The 17,723-nt window shown below is 50.6% G+C and overlaps 7 protein-coding genes across 7 annotated transcripts; 5 read left to right on the forward strand and 2 right to left on the reverse strand.

The window, feature by feature from the left end:
* Positions 1-93: 93 nt before the first annotated feature.
* Positions 94-1,923, reverse strand: P170DRAFT_454659 (chitobiosyldiphosphodolichol beta-1,4 mannosyltransferase). The gene is made up of 3 exons (XM_024851462.1): positions 1,382-1,923; positions 1,123-1,319; positions 94-1,065 (listed from the first exon to the last, which is right to left on the reverse strand). Exons 1-3 carry the CDS (start codon positions 1,614-1,616, stop codon positions 118-120), a joined length of 1,380 nt encoding a protein of 459 aa, XP_024705287.1. The 5' UTR covers positions 1,617-1,923; the 3' UTR covers positions 94-117.
* P170DRAFT_134429 (uncharacterized protein) lies at positions 1,624-2,209 on the forward strand. Its single transcript, XM_024842434.1, has one exon. It carries the CDS (start codon positions 1,768-1,770, stop codon positions 2,113-2,115), a length of 348 nt encoding a protein of 115 aa, XP_024705288.1. The 5' UTR covers positions 1,624-1,767; the 3' UTR covers positions 2,116-2,209.
* P170DRAFT_404675 (metal cation transporter MSC2) lies at positions 2,070-5,333 on the forward strand. The gene is made up of 4 exons (XM_024846541.1): positions 2,070-2,725; positions 2,773-3,936; positions 3,985-4,203; positions 4,252-5,333. The coding sequence occupies exons 1-4, from the start codon at positions 2,304-2,306 to the stop codon at positions 5,141-5,143; spliced, it is 2,697 nt and encodes an 898-aa protein (XP_024705289.1). The 5' UTR covers positions 2,070-2,303; the 3' UTR covers positions 5,144-5,333.
* Positions 5,334-7,909: 2,576 nt separating this feature from the next.
* On the forward strand, positions 7,910-8,742 carry P170DRAFT_134454 (uncharacterized protein). Its single transcript, XM_024842435.1, has 2 exons — positions 7,910-8,128; positions 8,202-8,742. Exons 1-2 carry the CDS (start codon positions 8,038-8,040, stop codon positions 8,513-8,515), a joined length of 405 nt encoding a protein of 134 aa, XP_024705290.1. The 5' UTR covers positions 7,910-8,037; the 3' UTR covers positions 8,516-8,742.
* Positions 8,743-8,969: 227 nt separating this feature from the next.
* Positions 8,970-10,100, forward strand: P170DRAFT_473560 (uncharacterized protein; the record flags this gene model as incomplete). The annotated part of the gene is made up of 4 exons (XM_024853057.1): positions 8,970-9,049; positions 9,113-9,652; positions 9,711-9,897; positions 9,966-10,100. The coding sequence occupies 4 exons, from the start codon at positions 8,970-8,972 to the stop codon at positions 10,098-10,100; spliced, it is 942 nt and encodes a 313-aa protein (XP_024705291.1).
* Positions 10,101-10,364: 264 nt separating this feature from the next.
* Positions 10,365-13,724, reverse strand: P170DRAFT_491566 (pyridoxal phosphate-dependent decarboxylase family protein; the record flags this gene model as incomplete). The annotated part of the gene is made up of 8 exons (XM_024854022.1): positions 10,365-10,941; positions 10,992-11,284; positions 11,337-11,891; positions 11,940-12,048; positions 12,098-12,662; positions 12,722-13,069; positions 13,126-13,501; positions 13,575-13,724. 8 exons carry the CDS (start codon positions 13,722-13,724, stop codon positions 10,365-10,367), a joined length of 2,973 nt encoding a protein of 990 aa, XP_024705292.1.
* Positions 13,725-16,927: 3,203 nt separating this feature from the next.
* On the forward strand, positions 16,928-17,708 carry P170DRAFT_445402 (uncharacterized protein; the record flags this gene model as incomplete). The annotated part of the gene is made up of 2 exons (XM_024850705.1): positions 16,928-16,979; positions 17,029-17,708. 2 exons carry the CDS (start codon positions 16,928-16,930, stop codon positions 17,706-17,708), a joined length of 732 nt encoding a protein of 243 aa, XP_024705293.1.
* Between the last annotated feature and the right edge of the window lie 15 nt (positions 17,709-17,723).

Consider the following 17,723-nt stretch of genomic DNA (forward strand, 5'->3'; position numbering starts at 1 on the left):
ATTTTAATTTTTCAATTATGGCCCACTACTTTCATGGAGGCGGGTGTGGTTGGGGGTGATTGAGGGATAATGTTTTTTTATTTGGATGCGGTGGCCCAGCCAACTATATATATTCCCTTACGACGTCAACCCTAACAACTTCCCAGCCACAGGATCCCACTCATCTTCCCAGCGACGAGTGCTTTCCTTACGTGCACCCGCCCTCAAAATTTCCAGTTTACCAGGTTCCCCAAAAAGATCTACAAGCTGGTCGGTCAGCTCATCGGCACTTCCGAAGCCTCTCCCATTAACACCCTCCGTCACGAGTTCCGGCCATGCTTCAAACCGATTCCAGCCAACCACCGGCAACCCAGCTCCAAACATATCGACTACTTTCATCGGAAGATCGACGCCGCTGCTACTAGTATGCAAACTGACACCTAGCGACGCGGACGCCAGGAGGCTCGCATACCCGGACGTACTAAGCCAGGCCGTCCGAATTGTCACTTTCTGTAATTTCCCGGCCTTTTCAAGCTCGGAGATTTGTTTCAAATAATGCTCCTTTTGCGGACCTTTACCCGTTATGATGGCCAGCACAGTGGGTAAATTTGGTTTGGAGGTGGTCGCAAGCTCGGAATACCGACACAGGGCGTCGATGAGCAGCGAGAAATCCTCATCTGGTGTCCAAGACGTGGAGCTGACTAGAACACGAAGCTCTTTTGACTTGATCAGCGACTGCATGGACGATGCTTCCGGCAATGAGAGGAGGAATTCCTCTCGTGCGTTTGCGTCCTCGATGGGCTGTAGGTGTCTCGCCGGGCGATCGTGGAGCGACAAGATGGGCGCTTTCAGCATAAACTCGGTCTTCAGAACCGAGGCCATGGCTTTCGTAACACATAGATGCGCCGTGGCATACCGGCAGAACGTCTTCTCGTACCACTTGGAGAACTGTACTAATGGGTGGTTTGGTCCCAGTTTCAGCGCCAGTATGCTGTACCCGAAATTATGCCAGTCGATGATCAAGTCTGTGTTTCGCAGGAAGCAGGAAGCGGATGCGATCGCCAGGGAGGGGATGGAGGGGGGATTCTGCGAAGAAAGCCTGGTTAGGATGAACCCCATACAGGGAAGACGATATCTACCAACCTGAACGAGAAGCCATTTCGACGGTTTTGTACGATAACACAATGCCCACCACAAACAGACCACCTGGAAAAGGACCTTCAGCGGACCGAACGCTAGGAAAAGAAGCTTGTTGCTTGTTTGCAAGAAGGACGGATGCGGAGGGAGGTCGACGATGGAAATTCTCGAGTCGGAGGCGATGTCAGGGTGTAATTCGGATTCTGGATAGATGAACCAATTAGCTATCAACCATTGATTGCGACAGGCTTCGCAAGTGTCGTACCTTGATACCCGATTATTTCCACCCGGCCTCCACCTCGGGCAATACTGAGGGCATGGTATTGCATGCGTGGACTGCGCCCAATGTCTCCGAGAACTAGGATCTGCACTGATGTTTTCGGGTCGGTGGGAGCCCGTTCCTTGTGCTGTCTGTGGCCATATTGCGACGGCAATAGCAACAGAGACAGTGTGAGAGCCGTCGAGACGTAGTAGGCGACGTTGATGATGGATTCGATCATGGTGAGCTATGGCTGAAAATCACACGAGCTGAAAGTAATTCATTATTGGGTGGACTGCAATGCACCTGGCCAGCGCATTGAACGCCTGGAGTATAGCTATCTGAGCTATTGCCAGCTGGAGGATGATCGGTGATAAAAACACGGAGGAAACATGACCCGAGCGCCCCCACACAAGGATCAACAAGCGCGCGGCTACGGTGCTGGGAACAAAGATCGCGGAAGGCAGGTCAGGTCTGGCTTCCCAATGAGTGGCGCAGGAATTGGAGCATTGTCCATGTCGCACCGATATTCTCCGAGCGAGGGAACATGGGTTCGTCGGATGCCAACACCAGAAAGGCGAGGCGATCCTGAAAGATCAGGCACCTGCCGAGATAACAAACCCGCGATCACGTGCGGCGATCCTTATCGATCGCCTCCGCCCCCCCGTTGGATTCTGGGGTCCAAACTCCCTCCCATCTGGCCACCTCGTCGCTCCTTGCTTTGCTATTGCTTCCGCTGAGTGCGCTATGCCGCGCCCCTTGTCTGCTTCGCCCGGTCGCTACTCTCAATTGACCCGTTAAAGACTCCCGTTTACCCCTCGATTCCCTCGGTCCTGCCTTCGTCGATCACCCTGCTCCATTCCCCTTAGTCGCTGCCGAGTCTCGATTGTCTCATCCACGACGCATCGCATAAGCGACAGCTGAGACCATGTCGACGGGGTCTCCGATGTCCAGCGTGGATACGATTTCATCGGTATCGCATGGACACGGTCATGGACACGGTCACCGACCTAGTCGGGGTCGCGGTCACGGCCACTCGCGCTCGAATCGATGGTCGCACGGCCCCATTTCTCACTCGGTGTCCTCTTTTGACGCCTCGACGATTCCACAGCCGCTGTCGCAGCCTGTGACGGCCGCAGATACTCCCAATGGCTCTATTGCCGACTCTCACTGGCATGGGCACCAGCACACGCACTCCCATGCCTCGTCGATCCACGAGAACGGATGGGCTGGTGTGAACCATGTCGATGCATTTCACACACATACGCCAAAGCATAGCCACGCGGGCAGTATTACGGGATTGACACCCGATACACCTCTGGTGTCTGCGGATCCTGAAGCCACGACCCTGTAAGTTCTCCATCTCTGTGAAATTAGCTCGTCGCTTACTTTTTTAGTCACGAGGGTCTTGCGGGTGTCATTGCAGCATTTCCCTGGATCGCAGTCTCGTGGTACTACCAGCAATACGTACGTTGGGAATCGCCGGCGCCGGCGCCTGGTGAGGACACTAGCGACGACACCTGGACCGCTGCCAGCAGTGGACGGTTAGACTGCACGGCGCAAAGGGCTGGCTTTCTGGCTGCCGCGACAATGGTTATACTCGGATGTACGCAAGCCCTCCAGCTCATCCAACGCGGTGAGTCTATGCCAACTGTGCCGAAAATTGGTCCGAACGAGATTCGCACGACCCTTGGCCAGGTGTGCTCCATCGCCCTGCCAATTTATGCCTCTTTGAAAGTGGGCGGGTTTCTGGTTGCATTTACTCTGTTGCTTGCAATTGCAACTGGGCTCCCGACAATCATCCCGGGAAGCAATGCGCAACCTAGTCAAGGCCGGTTACTTCAGAAGAAGTTGACGGTGGGTGTCATTTTGGCTGTCGTCCTTTGCAGTTTCCTGGGCATGAACACATCTTGGGACACGCAGCCTTTCTTGGGTTACTCTTCCTTGTTATTGTCAGTTTTTATCATCCGCCCTCCCTTTTCTGCCTCTGTTTCTTCAACTTCGACTTCGCCTTCCGGTCTTGGTATTTCAGTACCCGGATCCGCTGAGCCCAAAATGGCGCCTGCGAGTTTGTCCTCTTTTTCCCCAGACGAGGCAGTCCTGACTGTTGGTTCTGGTATACTACTGGCATTGGCATCTGCCATCACGTCCAGGGGCGTCTCATCTCGGGCAGTTGACCTTTTGTATATACTTTTGACTGCAGGCGCCTTTGCGGCGTCTTTGATTTTCCTAGTCCCTGGCAATCTGCGCTCCCCACATAAAATCGGGCTTGTGATTGGCACGGCGACTGCAGCCTTGTTATGCGCTCCGCCTATGCGCGACGGGGTTTACCTCACTTACCTCTCTCGGGGTATCCTAGCTGCTCTTTCGTTCCCAGCCGCTCGATTTGACGACAAGCATATGCGCCTCGGAGCCCATTCCCACAATCATCACCATCATTCCCACCACGGGAAGGATGCTTCACGAATAACGAACCTTATCATCCGCTATAGCGAGCCATATCCTCTGTTGTACAGCATCCTCAAAGAGAGCGACTCGCGACGCATCTTCTACTTCATGACGTATGTCTCCCACCCTTAGTGTGTGACCGATTAACTAACAGTCATCAGTCTTAATTTTGCATTCATGCTTGTGCAATTGTCCTATGGCTTTATTACCGGCTCTCTTGGCCTTCTCAGCGATAGTATCCATATGTTTTTCGATTGTCTCGCACTCGTGGTTGGCCTTTGTGCAGCTGTCATGAGTAAATGGCCACCCAGTGCGAGATTTCCCTACGGTTATGGCAAGGTGGACACTTTGTCGGGATTTGCCAATGGTATCTTCCTCATGTGAGTTCACTCTTCTGGATGCCCATATCAGCTGCTGACCCCTTCCAGGATCATCAGTATTGAAATTATCTACGAGGCCGTGGAGAGACTCTCATCTGGCAGCCAGATGCACCGACTCGGGGAGCTCTTGGTTGTCAGTATTGCAGGTCTTCTTGTGAACCTGGTCGGTATCATGGCGTTTGATCATGGTCACCATCACGGTCATGGACATGACCACGGACACTCCCACGGCAATGAGAACATGCACGGTATCTTCCTGCACATCCTTGCCGATACGCTCGGATCTGTTGCCGTTGTTATCTCTACTGTCTTGGTTCACTACTCAGGCTGGGCGGGATACGATCCTATTGCATCTTGCATGATCGCCATCTTGATCTTCGCATCGGCTATCCCGCTTGTCAGCAGCACCGCTAAGTCGTTGCTCCTTACTCTTCCAGCGGACGTTGAATACAATGTTCGCGATACCCTGGGAGGCGTGAGTAACTTGAGGGGTGTTGTGGGATACACTGTCCCCAAGTTCTGGTTGGACGACACGGCCGCCTCGGGCGACGACCATCATCACCACGGTCACGGACATAGTCATGGCCATAGCCATGGTCATAGTCACAGTCACAGTCACAGTCATGGTCATGGTCACAGCCACGACCATACCCACGGGCATAGCCACGATCACTGTCATGATCACAATCACTCTCACAGCCACCATGATCACTCCCACTCCCACTCCCACGATCACAGCCATGACCACGACCACGACCATGAAAAGACCAACCCCAACGTCCTCGGTGTCATCCACGTCATTGTCTCTCGCACTGCAGATCTCGAAGACGTCCGACAACGAACTGTCGATTTTCTCCGGGAGAAGAACATGGATATCCTGGTTCAGGTTGAGCGCGAAGGTGATGGACGATGCTGGTGTGGAGGTGGAAACAAGTCTTGAAATCGCAATCGAAACCGGACATGCCAAGGCATATCTCACTAAAGACCAAAAACAAAAGACCAAAGAGAAACACGGGAAAGCTTTGTAACCTTCTGGAATTGTATGTTTATGTTTTTGAACGAGGTACATATGGAAACGGGGGAGTGCTGTACATGAAGTCATACAAGAGTTGTCCATAAATAGAACGAACGGAGTTGTAAAGTCACTTGACGAGGCTGAAAGTCTCCTGACCCACCGAGTCTGCGAACTTCTTGGAACCAACACAAGGAGAACCACCAACCCAATGACGTGCGCTATTTCCCACCCCGCCAGTTTGGTGACTCAATGGACTCAATTAACTAGACATCGCCAGTGGATCCTCCAGAACATCATTAACGGACTTGAATCCCGCCCCCAAATCGGGGCTGAGCCATTCCGTCGCCGATCGACAGGACATGACCATAGCCTCATCGTCATAAAATGCCAACCTCTCTTTTGCTTCTCACAGTAATACTCAGCCATTTATTATTATCACTTTAATCCTATACTACCATGGGCCTGTTAGATTTACCCAATGAGATCCTTTGTCAGATCGCCGACGAGCTCGAATACTTCTGGGATCTCAACTCCCTCACCCGAGTCAACCGTTTCTTCCATGAGCTACTAAACCCCTATCTATACTACCTAAACATTGAGGATGAGGAGAGCTCGGCACTAGGATGGGCAGCAAAACATGGCGTCGCTTCAACCGCTCGCATGATGCTCGAGCAGGACGCCGACACGGACGCACTCAGCTACAATCAATCGAAACCAATGTTTATCGCCGCAATGGAAGGCCATGAAGATGTCGTTCGCGTGTTCTTGGAAATGGGGTTCGATACAACCCCGGAGGACGGATGGCACGAATCGAGTATAGCTGAATGTGGCCTTCTCATGGGCGCATTGGAACATGGCCACTTGGCAACCGCAAAATTATTGATCGAGCACGGCATGGATCCTAATAAGTGGGAGGATGGCGTGAATTGTCTGCATGCTGCAGCGATGAAAGGACAGTCCTCGGCTGTGAAGTTCCTTGTGGAGGAGATGCACTGCGATCCAAATTTGCCGGATAAAAAAAACAGCTACACGCCGCTGCTACATGCGGTCCACTCAGGCTCTACTGATACCGTTCGGTGTCTGCTTCAGAGCGGAGTTGACCCGGACTTTAGAATGCCTCACCCAAAACTGCAGATCAAGGTGCCTGCGATTTACTTTGCTGCGACTGTGGCCTACTATGCTGGGAACCCGCCAAATGTCGATGTTGTTCGGTGTTTCATAGACCACGGCGTTGAGCCGAGCCCATTCATGAGGCCGGTGTGCGCTGCCCTTGAGAAAGATGACTATGAAACAGCAGGTCTTCTCCTAGAGCATACGAGCGTGCGCGAGCTCCCGACAGGCGAGAGCGAGCAAGGAATACTACTCTGCGCAGCTGCAGCTTGTAATTCGGAGCCCTTGGTCCGGCGCCTGCTAGATAGTGACTGCTCGCCAGAGGCCAGACAAGCAGAGGGAGAGAAGTTCTTTCCACTGCGAGGGGGCTGGACTGCGCTCACATGGGCCGCTAGACAGGGCCATGAGAATGTTGCAGCTTTGCTACTTGAACGTGGTGCAAATCCGGGCTCAAAGGAATGGCAACTAGCCAGTCCAAGGCCGCTAGTGTTGGCCATCCGCAAAGGCCATGGGCACATGGTAAAGCTCCTACTTGAGCACGGGGCCGACCCTAACCGTATACCCGGCGGTCGCAGCGTTGCCCCGTTATTTGAAGCGATTCCACACGAGGGCATCTTCAAAACTCTGCTTGAGCACGGAGCCGATCCCTCGATAACAGATGATAGCCATGGGTCGACGCCACTTATCGTGAAGGTTGTCATGTCAGGGAACACAGAGTTGGTTCGGGTGCTGTTGGAACGGGGTATAGAACTTGAGATCTCTCCCAATCACAGACCCCCAACGGGACGCTATCTGCTCCATCCCGGGGTAGTAGGAGGAGCAAAAATGCTAGAATTCATGTTCGAGCATGGATTTGAGACTCCAGACCCAGAGAGTCCAGAGGCACGATATGCGGTCGAGACTGCACTGGCAAATGACAATGCTGCCGCCTTGAAAGTCCTATTTGATAAGGGCTTCACGAGAATTGCCGAAGGCGATCAGGTGGCTTACTTTCTTAGAAAGGCGGTGCTATTACTCCCGGAAGACACCGCCGAAAATGTTCTAAATGTTTTGATCAGCCACGGCGTGGATATCGATGCCAGGGGTTATAACGACCGAACATGCCTATGGGAAATGGTTACCTTAGGTCATAGCGCAGGTCTGAAAATGCTTCTGGACAGAGGTGCCAATATATTCGCCGTGGACAGGCATAATGATACGTCGTTGTCCAGGGCGGTACAAAATAACAATATCGAGGGTCTCAAGTTACTTTTACCAGTTTTCAAATCACGCGTCTGGGCGCGTGAAGACTGGTCACGAGAGCTACTCAAGCTAGAAGATATGGCGGTAGAGGAGCTGAGTTATAAGGCGGCCAAATTCCTCCAGCATGAACGAGTTGAACTAGCTAAATCTGAGAACTAGAGCACAATGTGTGTCGACAGTGGACTATTTCTTGAACGGAAATTCCAATGACACGAATTTAGAGTCAAAAGCATGTATCCTCAGTGACAACCGGTCGATCTTTCGTTGCGTTGTTAGGCGTGATTAGATACTAACTATGTACCAGACTGCGATCCTTCGACATGACGCAGCATCATGCAGTGGCATCAGTGACTCATCTTAAAAAGCCATGACAAAGCATAAGGAATGGTTGAAACCAATCCATAATTGTCTTTTAGGCTGCACATACATAGCCCTGCTGGCATTATAACACAGTTCAATAACACAAAATGACACAAATAGCGTTTCGTTCTTGGCCATCCCAGCATGGAAGACAACGCGTCAAAGGAATGAAACCCAGCGCGGTTAAAGCAGAAATCAGTATGTTGCCCTGAAAATCATCACACGGGATACGAACGGGCCAACCAGTTGCGTTCTGACATGGAAATCGAAGGATTTAGTGTGCACTCATGGGGCCAAAACGGCGCATCCACAATCCCGATGACGGCTAAGCTTTGCGATCCCGCAAATGGCCTGTCCGTGCCTTTTGGGCCTGTTGGCTTCTCCATATTTCATGTTAACACTGCCTCCTGCTGTTATGGAGTTGTTAGTGCCTATCGGAATCCGACGGGCTCTGTTTCACATGTTTGGCTTGGCTGTGAGGCTGTTCTCTGCATTTTCGGACACTCCTTGAGCGAAATGTTTACACAACAACTATACAGCTGCGTATTTTTGAGCAGTTATGGATTGGAGGAGCGACATATATAGACACATCGCATGATAGCCTTGGTTTATCTGGAGGCACTAGATACCTGCACAAGATGTTACGGCGTACAGATTCGACCCACGCATTCTGCTATCGCTGTCGAAATAATGCTCTCCGCACTCGACTAAAAGTTTGGAATCCTTCCAATCCTCCTGTCACTCCTGCCTACGCGGAGCCTCGAAGATCTTTATCTCATGTCCCCCTGCGAAAACCAACAGGGGCGGTTTCGAGGACATCCAGCCCATTCCGAACGCTTTACTCTCTAACCGCCCCCAAAGCAAAGCCTTCATGACCAAAATGGGCACCAACCAGCCTTGTTAGATTTCAGTAATCCTTTTGAACATGGGATGATCCGAAGTCTACTTCTGTTATAAATCACACCTCCTCGAGCAAAGTGCTGAAAACTATCTTCCCCATCTCTTTCGTTCACCCATCATTCTTTCCGACCATCCGGCCATGGTTCGTCTTAACTGGGGCGCTGCCCTTTGCATTGTTCCCTCTCTGGCTTCCTCAGTAGCCGGAAGCGTGATTCCTGAGTACGAGACCTTCCCTTGGCCAGCGAGCACCCATCCTCATGTCCCAACACTGACATATCGCAGTCATGGAGAATTTAACACCCTCTCACGTCGCGCAATGCCGCAATTCAACGGCTTCGAAAGCAAACCCGAAAGAAAAGAGCGCATCGTGCAATCCCTCAAAGACATGGTAACAATGGTAACAAAGGTGATGGACGCGCTGTATAGTGAAGAAGCAGCCGATAAGAAAATTGTCAATGCCGTCCTTGGCCAGTATTTCACCGAGGACCAACAGGGAACGGCCTTGGAAGTGATCAAGGCCCTAGTTGAGCCTGCTCACATTGACGGGACCACTGGCTCAGACGTCATGCAAATGGTCCAGTTCAACGCGGAGGACTTCGACAAAGCATGCATGCCTGGCAAGGATCAAAAGGTGTGGTCGAACAAAATCGCATGGGGATATACGAAGCCCCGCACCTCTCCCAGTGAAATCCATTTTTGCGACTCCAAGCGGCGGGATGCTTACAAGTATCCTGACTTGGATTCGATGACTTGCTTGGATGTAGGGAGTCAGGTGTCGTGGAAGATGCTGCCTCTGGCATATGTCACTATTCATGAGTTGACGTGAGTCACTCTATCTATAAGCTCCTTTCATTGAGACCCTTCTAATCTTCGTCTTTAGTCACGCAATCGACATCAGCGGACCCATTCTCGAGCCACTCTGTCTCGGAGAATATACCAAAGACCCTGCCTATGGTCCTGAATTGACTCGGGAGCTCCGCAAGAACCCCGACAACGAGAAATACAAGGCTCTGTTTGATAAAATGAGTCCTCTCCAGAACGCCGACAGCTACGCCTGGTTTGTCACGGTGAGTTGTCGAACTATTATCTCCCTCATTGCAAAACACGCGAGCCAGGTAGGCTAATTATATAATAGGAAGCATACTGGGCTCTCACTTGTGGACGTACTTTCGGTGCTCCTACTAGCAACCGAAATTACTATGATGGAGTTTGCAAGGACAGCGCCCTGAACAAGGCGATGTGTTTTGCTTCGTCTATGAATATCTCCTAAAGTGGGATTTACCGACGCCAGTGAAAGCCATGGTGAATTGAATGGGGTTATATAGAGTCCGAGGAGAATTATGGGTTTTGGGTGAAGTCGTCGATCTTTTACATTTCCGTTCTTTCGATCCTTTGATGTTCCTTATAGATATGGCGCTTTAATACTCAATCAATTCCATAAAGCCAACCCATTACGTCAAAAACAAGACTCAATTTACACCTAATCTCTGCAACACACTTCAATTCATCTCATACCCTCGAACCATGGAAGCCATTACACCAACTGATCGCGAATCTCCTGGAACAACTCCCGCCACTCCTCTTGCACTTCATCGCCAGACGACTTGTCGAACGGGTCCTTATTAATCCCCTCCGAGTCTACATAAACATCATCCCTCAGCTCAATCGTCCCCGACGCAAGTTCAGGCCCCATACCCTTGAACGTATCAGGGAGGAGCCCCGGTCCCGAGTTCTCGGCCTTCTTCAGATCCCGCCACACTTTGACGTTGAACTTCTGGCCAGACCGGAAGAAGAACCCACGCGGCAATCTCCCATTCTTCACAGAGAAGGGCTGCATAGGCGCCTCATGGACATCGGTGAAGCAGAGGATAGCACCCCGGGAAAGCTCGCTGGTCTCGATGTCCGTGTCTAGGTCGAGCTTCACATTTCCCGCTGACAGCTCAATATTGGGAGACTTCAGCAGCATGTGGGAGATATGACGCTGCGTGGCTGTGCCATAGAGATAGAACGGCATGTATGTTTCCGGATACTTCTTGTCGCGGTTCTTGGAGCTCAGAGACCGATTCTTGATGATTTGTGCGATGGAAACCTTTATTTGGCCGAGGGGTTTTCTATTAGGCGTTAGTACCATGCTGCGCATTTGAGGACTGGAGATGCTTACCCTGCTGAGCTGAAGAGCTTGCCCTTGAAAATCGCCGGCATGTTTGTCTTTACGGCATTCAGTAATGTCTCGAGACTGGTCGCGTTTGCTGTCTTGAGGATGACAGTCTCGCTGGAGCCTTTGGCTTTGAGGTATTTGTCCAGATCATTTGGCGCAAGACGAACGCGAAGAATAAGCTGACGACGGCGCTTGGCTTCTTGGAAGCATGGCTGATACACGAGGAATATCTCGTCTGCGCCTTGCATGATGAAGCTGTTTTCGGCGGGACCCACGGCGTTTCGTGCTCGGCAGACCTGAGGATACACTGTTAGCGATTGAGCATACTAAGAAAGGGGAAGGACATACCTCAACTTCCTCCTCAACAACCTTGCGGAATCGCTTAATCAATTTGCCTATAAAGTCATGTTCTGTCGGGAAAGCACTCATGACGACATTACGCAGCACCATCAGATTCTGCGTCGACACGTCAATGCCCAGTCGATCCATGAAGACCTCAGCGCAAGCCCCATACTCCTCATGCTTGAACTCCGTCGAGGTGAGATAGAACTCAATATCAGTCGGCTTTTCACTGGGCGAGTTGATAGACAAGCGCTTGACCACGCGCAGCATGAAGTAATTTGCCTCTTCAATATCATCGTTGATAGTTCCATCCGGATAGCGCCAATTGATCGCGAAGGCGTTGATATTGAGATCTGAGCCAAGCGCTCGGAGAAGAGTCATGGTGTGCTTCTGAGGATCGCTGGCTACGATTTCGGCGTTGGACTTGGAGAGGATCTCCTCGCGGATGAACTTCTTCTGGGCTTCTACGTCGCCACCGCTTATCTCGGCTGGGAGCCGGTTGAGTGGAACGCAGATGAAGGAATCTTTGTGAGTAGTCATTGCGGCCCAGTGAGCGGCAAACTATAGGAATCGTTAGTAAGGTACATGAAGGCGGACTGATGAACTTACCCTGGTGCTTGTGAAGGATGCCTCCTTGAGAAGAGCTCCGTATCCGTTCTCGCCAAGCCCGATGCACTGGTTAGACAGCCAAGTTGACATGGCCGCTGCTCCAGGTTTGCTACTTACTGTTAGTCCCTGTGGTATGCCATTATGAAAGAGAGACTTGCCTTCCTTCAACACCATATATACCAATATTCGTCAACGAGCCCCTTCCAATATACGGCACCGTCCATGTAACGAGATACCTCATTCTCTCGTCCCTATAAACCAGACTCCCAGCCGGGTAGGGAATATACCCTGCCTTGTGCGGATCAATAGTGATCGAATCCGCACACTTCAATGCCAGCAGATCCTCTTGCGTATCTGCCTTCAAGCTAAGATCCGGTACGAACCCATCACCAGTCGTCTCGACCCCTTCAAACGGGTCCGCTTTTGCAGCCTGGGTCATGATCTTCCGAGGTAGCATACTAGCAAAATACCCGCCCCATGCGGCATCGGCATGGACTAGGAAAGATAGGCCTTTGCGCTGGAACTGTCGGCGGATCCTGAGGATCTCGCTCAACCGGTCCACGGCACCTTCTTCGGTCGAGCCGATGATGGCAACTACCGCGTAGACAGCCTGCTGGGATTCCAGGCTCTGCTCTAACTTGGCAACGAGATCAGTCAGATCGACACGCGCTTCGTTGTCAACTTTGATCCCGATGAAGTTATCAGAGCCGATGCCAGAGATTGCTAAGGTAAGAATCAGCTTCTGGTTTTGCCATTCATGGCTAGAGGATAGGAATACGTACCACCTCCCTTAGGCCATGAATAATGCCGGGTATTGCTGAGCATGTACTGGATCGGCTTTCTGATATTAAACCGCTCTTCCAACGCAGCTTTTCCAATCGACTGGATGTTGTATTTCTCCAGAGCCTTCTCAATAAAGGTAGGTGAGACTCCCCACCTATCGTTCAGCATCTGGGGTATATTCAGAATAGTATCAGATTGGAGATTGAGCAGTTCCCAAGTTGAGAGCTTCGTGAACCGCTTCCTCTCACCGCTGCATGTCTCAACTTCGAAGCTGTCTGCCACGAAATGCAGCTCTCCTTCCTGAATGGCGAGGAACAGCGAAAGGGGGTAGAACTTCAAGTTTCTCGCTACAGCATATTAGCCATCTGCGCCGTCTCAGCAGCTCAAACCAAAGAATACTCACCAACCCAAATCGATTCCAAATTCGCAACCGACCCATCACAGGTAATATGCCCCCACCCCGTCGGCAGATCCGGAATACCATGGTTATTATTATACCCCAGCATCTCACAAAGCTGCTCCCCGACCAGGATCTCCGCCGCCGTCGAAAACGGACTCGCCTCGATCGCCACATTGTTAGGATTATACAGCATGGTCATGAAGTACCCCAGGAGGGAGACCATGGTGCAATCGGCGGCCATGTGGGCTTCATATCTAGGGGACCAGAACGGGACCGAATGCTTGCCCATGAGTTGTGCTGCTTTGCGGACCGCATTGCCGAAGTTTGTGGTCAGGCGGACGAACTCGGCGCTGGTGCGGATTTCGTCGGGGATAAATTTCTAATTCAAGTGCAAGGACGGTTAGAGCTGGATGTAGGGTAGGTATGGATGGGATTGGATAGTTTATACGCACCGGAGACTCAGGAAAGTACGCATCTCTTGCATTCTTCACTTCCGTGAGGATATTCTCGATGTTAGTCTTGAAGTGGTCGAGATTCTCTGCCCCAGGCCCGATGAAATACGAGCTGATGGCTTGGTGGGAGGTGTCTTCGGTGTTAGGCATGGTGTGCTTTCTGTCGCTGATAGTTGCTAGACCGGCTGAACAGACCGAGAAAAGAACATGTACTCATAGCAGATTAAATACAGACGGCCTGCCCTCGATCGAACCATGTAGATCACACATGTCTCTCCGATCTATCACCCGCATTCTCATCTCTCACCCGCATAACCCCTCATCTCCCAGTGACGATCCTGATGCCCAATCCCCACGCATGACATATCACGTATCAATCGGAGGGTTTCCACCATGGAGATGCCGTAGGCTTGTCATAGCTTTCAAACCCACGATGCATCGCCTGTCAGCGACAGTCACCGCTATTGGCGGTGGCAAAATGGTCTTGGAAATGGTTGTTGTGGATACAGTAGCCGGTGGTTAGTATTTGTAGTGGTTAATTTATAAATGAGGCGAGCTGAAATGTCTCAGATAAATGATAAGCCCTAAGCTGAGAAGCTGCATATGATGTGTCTGTGGCTAGTGCCAACCAGTTTCGCGCAAATATCAGACGAACCGACGATTTCAGTGTCTCCCTTGTTTTCATTTTCCTGTTTTCTTCGTTTAAGAAATATGAATAAATATCCCAAACTTGACAAAAAGCATGTCTAGATGTTCAACACGAAATCACCCCAGATCGGACACTATTCAAAGCCAGCCAAGACCAGGCCAAGCCGAACCCGAGGCCATGCACGTCAGATCTACCTGCAGAGCACAGGTAATTCGTGTAACATCAGTTCAGCTGAATCTAAGGATCGCTCGTAGGTGAAGATCACCAAGCAGAAAAAGAAAACATTTGGGTAGGCTAGACCTATATCATAGCAGCACCAAAACAGGGTTCCAATCCAGGCAAAATCACCTACACTGATTGGTTGCGTAAAGCTCTAGCACCCTGATCGACTCAGCTCGGATTTATTGAAGGAGGAAATTGCAACGTGACTTGGAAAACATCCCTGCTGAGGATTATGATCTGCAAACTACGCCAGCGAAATGTGAATTGGGGGCAAAAGTCGATCTTTTTTAGTAAAGGATACTACCTACCACATTACCTATCTCTTTACCCCGCTTTAATGGCAGCAAAAAGTACGATCCAGCGAACTAGAGCTCGAACACATCACACTGCCGTAATTGGCGGCGCCAGCAGCTGCAACAGCTTGTGATTGTGCCATTTACACTTGAACTAGTGGTGATGGGAAAAAAAGAGGTGCATGACTGCATGATTGCCCCATCAACTATGTCCAGAACAATTACAAACAAAAAGCAGGCATTATCAATGGCTTTCTAAGCTGAAATTTATATATTTCAAATCTTGATGCAATTAGGGCTGCTTTTCCCGATTGGGGTGGCCGAAAGTGACCGAAAGTGGCCGAAAGACCCCGAACTTATCAACAATCTATGGTTCTAACAAATGTACTACTTTATCACGTTTTTCCTGCCAGTATGCTGGTCCTTTCTTCGCCTGTTCCTTATTACAGCTTATTCCGCCCTCTTTCTACCACTAATTGTACATTTCGATCACACTTGGGAAGAGCTGTGAGATCGGGGCAAAATGACCACCACCAACACCTAGAACGCTCCCCCTCAGGACCAGACATGCGTGGTTCAGGACGCTACCCCTCGAGAACTATGGCTCTTCCGGGCGATCATCTTCTCCCTGTCGCTGACCGGCCTCTGCTCCACCATTGAAGGCACAATCATTACCAGCGCTCCACCATCACAGAGACTCTCAAGGGCGGCTATGCCTACATCTGGGCACCGAATGCATACTTCCTTGCGTTAATTGCTACATTGCCCACTATTCGCGCAGGCAAATAATGTTTTTGGACGGCGATGCTTGGTTCTTAGGGCCGTGGCTCTGTTTGTGCTGGGGGGTGGGCTATGTGGGGGGTCTTTGTCCATGAGGACGCTCATTGATGCTAGAACTGTGTACGTGAGCTTTTCTATTCCTGTCTTGATACATTTGGGAACTGTCGTTTAGAGGTGATATATCCAAACCAAGGTCTGGGCGGCGGCGACATCGCGCTCATCATCAACATCAATCTAGGAAACAGCGTCTCGGTCGCATTTATCGTCCCCTTGGTATTCGGATTCATCGGCATTGCCTTTTTCCTAACCGTCAAATAGACCCTCGTCAAAGAGCCCTCCTTTCCACGAAAGATTGTCTCAAACCGTACCTCCGTAATCGCGCTCACTCCTCATTTAACGTGGAGTTCTATTTAGAAATTTAGAAATCACAGCACATGTGCCGTGCCGTGCCGTCCCGAGCTCGGCAGATGTGACAGGACCCACACCACCTTTTCATGAGCTGTTATAAAATATTGGCATGCCAGTTTTTCTCATTGGGGAGACAGACTTTCCTTGATAGCTTGGATTTGAGAGCTCGTTTGAGCCGCATTATACTGATGGAGCATCTATACTGATAGTCTGGACCAAATTAGGGTGGTAACAAGAAAAATGGCATAGATTATTTTTTGGACCAAAACTTCAGCCTAGCGTTCATACAGTGCTCTTCAATACTGTCGGGAATCAGGAGCAAGGGCAAAACAAGCTAAGTGTACACATCAGAGTCTTTAACCACAGAAACCCAGGCTATTTTATCACAGGTAATGCAGTTGCCTGCAAGGCAAGCAACATTCTCAATCCCGATAGGATCTGGAGCAATTAAATGCCCTAGACGGCTTCAACTCAGCTTCTGAACAATCAGAGTCAGCCTAGATCAAACACTGGTACGGATACCAGTCCAGCGACCCGATCCCGATCCCGAACCCGGACCCGATATCAAACATCTTGATCCGCAAATGAGGCTTCGTAGTGGATACTCAGGAGCAAGCTTAAGCTCTAGGCTCAAATTAAGCTGTTTCTGCAACGGTGATTTTTAGTGTACGATTCTAATCTGGGCGGTAAGAACTAGGCGTCAATGAAACTCCTCGCGACGTTCATTTCTTGTGGGCAACACAGAAGTATCCTCTTCAGGATGGCTGAAATGCCTCAACATGCAATTGAATTGGTATTATATGACTGCCTAGAATCGACTATGTATAAAAAGTGCTCTAATATATTGATATATTCCGCAATGCCACTACCATCAGCTCTTGCCTCAGTTTCCTGTCCACCATGGCTCCCAACTGTGCCATCTATCCATACACCCCAAACCTCCCTCTAGCCCTGGTAGCATCATTCTATTCTCAAGTCTTGCAGCAATCCACCTCCTCCTCATGGTCCAATCTCAAACCAAAATCGGTATATTCTTCATCGTCGGCGCATTAGGCAAGTGACGGCACACACCACCGATTAAAACCCGTCTAACACCTCCCAGCACAACTATCCGGCTACACATCTCGTCTATTTCTCTCCCAGGATGTCTGCAATCACACAGCCTACGGTATTCAATCCGCCCTTCTCCTTCTCGGTCCGACTTTAATCATGTTCTCCGTCGTCCTCACACAGACAGAGTTCGCGCAAAACCTAGACGCCGGGAAACACTGCTTCATACCTCTCAAATGGCAACGAAGCCTCTACCTCGTCGTCAACACAGTCCTCGCAATCATCCAAGCCGCGGGAGGCATCTTAACCGTGTCCAGGACATCTCACTCGTTCATTAACAGGGGAACCAAAATCACCATAGCCACCTACATCATCCAGACTCTATTCTGGAGCTTCACATTCGCAGAGAACATCTACATGACAGCCAAATTTACGCAACATCCAACAGCAGCTAGTTCGAGCCTCTTCCCGAGCTGGAAAGCATGGAACCAGCTGATCGGGCTGGCCGTGTCGATCATCGCGTTCGGGCGGAATATCATGCGGTTGACGATGGCGGGTGGGATTGACTTTCTGGTACAGAACGGGTGGCCGTCTTATGCGTTTGATGGGTTCCAGATGGGAGTTGTTTTGGGCGCTTGGGCGGCTTGGTATTTACCGGGGAGGTGTCGGGAGGTTGCTGCTGGAATGGAGTTTATGGGTTTAGAGGGTCGAGGGGGTGGTAGCACTAATTGATCGAGGGTGCGTGGG

This window comes from Aspergillus steynii (genome assembly GCF_002849105.1).
Source record: "Aspergillus steynii IBT 23096 chromosome Unknown P170scaffold_3, whole genome shotgun sequence".
Lineage (NCBI taxonomy): Eukaryota > Fungi > Ascomycota > Eurotiomycetes > Eurotiales > Aspergillaceae > Aspergillus > Aspergillus steynii.

What these genes read in the sequence shown, in the direction of transcription:
- P170DRAFT_454659 (XM_024851462.1), bottom strand. Translation starts at nt 1,616, where the DNA reads ATGATCGAATCCATCATCAACGTCGCCTACTACGTCTCGACGGCTCTC. An exon ending in GGAAATAATCGGGTATCAAG is followed by an intron (nt 1,320 to 1,381) that starts GTACGACACTTG and finishes TCATCTATCCAG; the next exon opens with AATCCGAATTACACCCTGAC. An exon ending in CGAAATGGCTTCTCGTTCAG is followed by an intron (nt 1,066 to 1,122) that starts GTTGGTAGATAT and finishes CTTTCTTCGCAG; the next exon opens with AATCCCCCCTCCATCCCCTC.
- P170DRAFT_134429 (XM_024842434.1), top strand. Translation starts at nt 1,768, where the DNA reads ATGACCCGAGCGCCCCCACACAAGGATCAACAAGCGCGCGGCTACGGT.
- P170DRAFT_404675 (XM_024846541.1), top strand. Translation starts at nt 2,304, where the DNA reads ATGTCGACGGGGTCTCCGATGTCCAGCGTGGATACGATTTCATCGGTA. An exon ending in GATCCTGAAGCCACGACCCT is followed by an intron (nt 2,726 to 2,772) that starts GTAAGTTCTCCA and finishes TTACTTTTTTAG; the next exon opens with TCACGAGGGTCTTGCGGGTG. An exon ending in GCCAATGGTATCTTCCTCAT is followed by an intron (nt 4,204 to 4,251) that starts GTGAGTTCACTC and finishes GACCCCTTCCAG; the next exon opens with GATCATCAGTATTGAAATTA.
- P170DRAFT_134454 (XM_024842435.1), top strand. Translation starts at nt 8,038, where the DNA reads ATGACACAAATAGCGTTTCGTTCTTGGCCATCCCAGCATGGAAGACAA. An exon ending in CGCGGTTAAAGCAGAAATCA is followed by an intron (nt 8,129 to 8,201) that starts GTATGTTGCCCT and finishes TGGAAATCGAAG; the next exon opens with GATTTAGTGTGCACTCATGG.